A 4366-nucleotide genomic window follows, 5' to 3' on the forward strand; every position below is an offset into this window, starting at 1 on the left:
ACTACTGTATTCTGTACGTATAAGGTAGAGTAGTGTAGTGAGCGTGTGTGCAGTTTTCTCACTGAGCACACACGTCCTCCTCCACGATCATGGCCAGCCCACGATCACCATCGTGGCATCGCGCCTCTCCCTCTGTAAACTATATGTATGCATGAGATCAATGGATCAAGTGTGGTTCAATCTCCCTTCCTGAAACAAGAACGATGGAACTCCAAGACAACGTCTCCTTATCAAGAAACAGTCTTGCCAGCACAAACAGCGTCCACTCGGCAGCAAACGAACCAACCCTTGACCAACGACAAGGTTCCGTTCAAAGACCAAAGCTCGTAGCAGAAGCGGAGGCCAGAAATCTTCGTCAGACTATCTTCGTATGGGCAGCCCAGCATAGACACCCCTCCTACATCAGGCACCCGACACACACGCCGCCTGAGACACCGCCCCGACCTCCGAGGCCACATGGGGCATTACAGCCACAACTTCGAGGCCCTGGTTCCACGCCTGATGTCCCACAGATCAGGAGTAGCGCCACCATGCTTTGGGCAGGAGGTGATCACACACCCATTCCCTTAGCCGTTCGTCATTCAAGGCATCGAGAAATACTCAGGCGACACCAAGCCCGGCCATTGGATGAACACCACCTGACGGCAGTCGAGATGGACAACGATGACATTGGCAACGCGTTGCACCACGTTCCCTTATGCCTCACAAGCTCCATGCGATGCTGGCTAAATGGTCCGCCAGCTCAAAGATCGGATTGTCAAGGAGAAGCGCGACCAAGCTAATGAAGACCGCGACGCCAACAACGACACGAGCCCCCTGGCTCCTACGGCCTGGCTAGACTACCAAGCGCGAGGTCCTTGTCAAAATGCGTTCCCTAATTAAAGACGTCCTCGGGGTTAATATGCGTTCCCTAATTAAAGACGTTCCCTAATTACGAATTTTTGTAATTGACATATGTTTTGTATTTCTGATTTTCTTTTTCAAATTATAAATAAACTGACCGACAAAAGTTGAAATGAGAAAAAAGAAAAACGGAGATGCGCTCGCTCGGTGTGCCAGGCCCATCTCGCTCGAGCGCTTGCTGTGAGCGACACGCCGACACACAGCAGCGCCTTCACTGTCACTTGGATGGGTACGCTTTCCTAAAAAAAATTTGGATCGGCACGCGACCTCCTCACCCTACCTCCGGGCGGCGGCGACGACGACGGAGCTAGGAACCGGCGGCCGCGGCGGCGGCCGAAACTCCTCTCGTCCGAACGGCGGGTGCGCCCATCCTCCCGTTAGGGCGCCGAGATGTTTGCGACGGCGGCGCGGTGGGCGGCGAAGAAGGGGAAGCCCAAGATGGCGCCGATCGAGCTCACGACGGCGCCGGAGCAGGCGCAGTCCATCACCCGCACCATCTTCGACGTCGTCAAGGAGCACGGCCCCCTCACCATTTCCGACGTTTGGGAGCACGTCAAGGTATGCGCTCTCTCTCTCCACTAAACTTGTGTTTCATATCAGCACGCAACCTGTTCGATGAAATGTCTGTCTGCCGATGTCGGTGGACGGGCCATGTCTTCTTTGTTCTTGCAATGTTTCGATAGAACTGCCTCGTGTGTTAATTATTTTCAGGACGTTGGGCTGAGGGGTTTGACAAGCAAGAGGCAGATGAAGATCATGCTGCGGTGGATGAGGGAGAAGCAGAAGCTCAGGCTCATCTGCGACCATGACGGACCTCACAAACAGTTCCTCTACACGACATGGTTCACCAACCCCAAGAATGCGCCGCAGAGGCCCAAGAGGGAGCTCAACAGGGAGAATCCCAAGCCATGACCGTGCTCATGTTGACCAATGTAGGGCCTATTTGATTTTCACCTTTCTCCTGATATTTCTTTGATCTGTAGACAAAGCTGTTAATCATACTATGATCCTTTCTATAGCTGAAGCACTGTGAACGATGCCAGATTGTGAATTGAGCATAAATAAATAACCCCAATTTTGTTTTCTGCTGTACTTCTGTTTTCGCCATCTTTGGTGTTTCTTCCTGAAACTGGTGTTGGTGTTCTGAAGAACTTTGGCCTCGGCCTTCTCCAATTGAAATGAATGTGGTTTTAACTGCTATTAACTTTGGCAATAACCTTACTTTAAATGATGGGGTTATATCTGATTATCACATCTCGTAACCATTTGCAGGTCATGTATTCAGTAGAACAGCACACAAGTATTTAATGTCTGATGACAATCATAGTAGTTAGTAACATCAAAATAATTTTTAGTAATTATCACATGTTAGTTTCCACGCTGCAATGCCCTATATTGCATTGCAATTTCAGTATATAAAAATTTAGTGGCATAAACAACCTGCAATAGCAAGGAACCAAAACTATTTTCCTAGTATCAGTTTCATATACTCAAACATACTTGGTCTACATATATTCACATGACCTTCCAAATGCCTTGATTATTTGCAGAACTTTCTTTTTGTCAGAGTTGGTGTTTTTTCTGGGTTTTTTTTTTTCAGTTGACAGCTAGTTGTGATGTTATATGTTGTTAAGAACTATCAACCCAGGAATGGCACTGTCTTTGACAAGAGTACTGAAGCCTGGAGTTATTCCAAGAGATGCAGCAGCTCAGTTGGTTTGGTGTCAGAAGCATTGGGGTTGATGCAGCCAAGGTAAAGAAAGGCGGAAAAGGTGGCGTGGGTGATGCTAAAAACTCTTGTGCTCAGCAAAGAAATGAAGTGTACAACTCCGTTTGGGCCAATATCCTGGAGGAGGGTTCCAATGCAGATTCTGAGTGCCCTGGCTGGCAGTGGGACCTGGTTGGGAAGCATCCCCTACTGAGCGAGCTTTGGGGGAAAGATGCCAAGGCACAGCCTTGTGAAGACCTGAGGTGTTTCGTCAAGTTGGACAACTAGGATCGTCTTAAGGGAAAGAAGCTCTCACCTGCTAAGAACTAACTGGTCAGGACAGTCTCGTCTCATCATCATGTCTCTTTTTCTTACGAGATTTATTGTTATTAGTGCACGCACATACTGGTTATTTTTGATTGGTAATGATGTAGTGACTCAGAGTATTGAAGTTGCTTGGCTGCCTGAGTACAGCGAATTTTAGCCTAGGCCACCATTGTTGTTTCTCAGGCAGTAGCTTGTGTATCTTACAGCAAATGATGTAGCATGTTTCCTATGTTCCATAATAGCATACGAGGAACCTTTCCTGAATTTCTATTCTTTAGTACTGGACATATCAGTTATTTTTTTTGCAGTAATGTACTAGGTGGAGCACTTTAATTAGCTTGGCTAACTTGGTATAATATGTTGCCTAGCCGAAGTTTGTTAATTATTGTTTCATGCTAAGATGCCCATTTATACCTTGTTGAGTTCAGTGGAAATCATAAAAGGGAAATTTAGTCATTTGCTTTGTTCATCCACCACCCGCATCATGATCTGCTCTTCTGCACAGGCAACATCACCAAAAATAAATAAAGAGAACACCATGAAAGTTTGCTGATCTGGACATGGCTGGTTTACTTTTAGGAAATTGTCGATGCATAACACTTGGTAGAGAGTAATTGAAGGATGGTCAACGGATTATGGTGAGTGATACATAGAAGATGAGTTTTTCATTGATTTCGGTACGGTTGGAATTGCCAATATATATCATGCTGGTGTTCTTGAATCAAGTACACACCTGACACTGGAATTGTGCTGCATGTGGCCTGCAGCTGACAACTTCAGGATGCTAAGAGTTGTCGCCCGTCATTGTTGATGTACATGTGCAGGCCCTTGGCCAAACTCTGCTGACGGGTCCAGCCCTGCCCATCAGCAAAGGCCGTGTAGGAGAGGGTTTGTGTGGCCTAGCGGTGACAGCAACCAGCAGAAGGACTCGATGATTGCCGCTTGTGCCCCTCGCTCATCCTGAGCTTGTAACACCCCTCCTCTCCCTTCTTCCCACTTTTCACCCTCTCCGATTTTAACTTCCTAGAGATTTTATACTGGTATTGTTGGTGGAAATGGTTAACATCTATGAGTGGAACAGCAGCTCCTTGGTTCTGGCAAAGATCTCCCTTGGTGGTTTGCAGGATGTGCTTATCCGCTTGAAGGAATTGGCGGCCGACACGGTCGGCGCGCACCCACCCGCTTGAAAGAGTTGATATGCGGACACCATAGGCTCTTGCTATTACTCCCCACTACAACTTCTTCGATCAACTGATAGGTCCTTGGCTCTGGGTAGTTATCAGCATCCATCAAATGGACAATCCTTGTGATTTTCCTATCTTGTGACCTGCTGGCTAGGTCTCAAATACCAGGCGCCAGCCTTTTTTAGAGACCACTCGGGGAAGCAGAGTCATTTGACAGGCAGCATGCAGTCATCACAGAGATAGT

General features: G+C 47.5%; 1 protein-coding gene across 2 annotated transcripts; it reads left to right on the top strand.

The window, feature by feature from the left end:
• The first annotated feature begins 1120 nt into the window (after positions 1 to 1120).
• LOC119335347 lies at positions 1121 to 3346 on the top strand. Of its 2 annotated transcripts, XM_037607479.1 has the most exons (3): positions 1121 to 1461; positions 1615 to 1835; positions 2552 to 3346. In XM_037607479.1, exons 1-2 carry the CDS (start codon positions 1294 to 1296, stop codon positions 1813 to 1815), a joined length of 369 nt encoding a protein of 122 aa, XP_037463376.1. In that variant the 5' UTR covers positions 1121 to 1293; the 3' UTR covers positions 1816 to 1835; positions 2552 to 3346. The 2 variants fall into 2 exon arrangements, with proteins under 2 accessions (XP_037463376.1, XP_037463375.1); XM_037607478.1 differs by lacking the exon at positions 2552 to 3346 and having other exon boundaries at positions 1615 to 1988.
• Positions 3347 to 4366: the final 1020 nt, after the last annotated feature.

This window comes from Triticum dicoccoides, chromosome 7B (assembly GCF_002162155.2).
Source record: "Triticum dicoccoides isolate Atlit2015 ecotype Zavitan chromosome 7B, WEW_v2.0, whole genome shotgun sequence".
NCBI lineage: Eukaryota > Viridiplantae > Streptophyta > Magnoliopsida > Poales > Poaceae > Triticum > Triticum dicoccoides.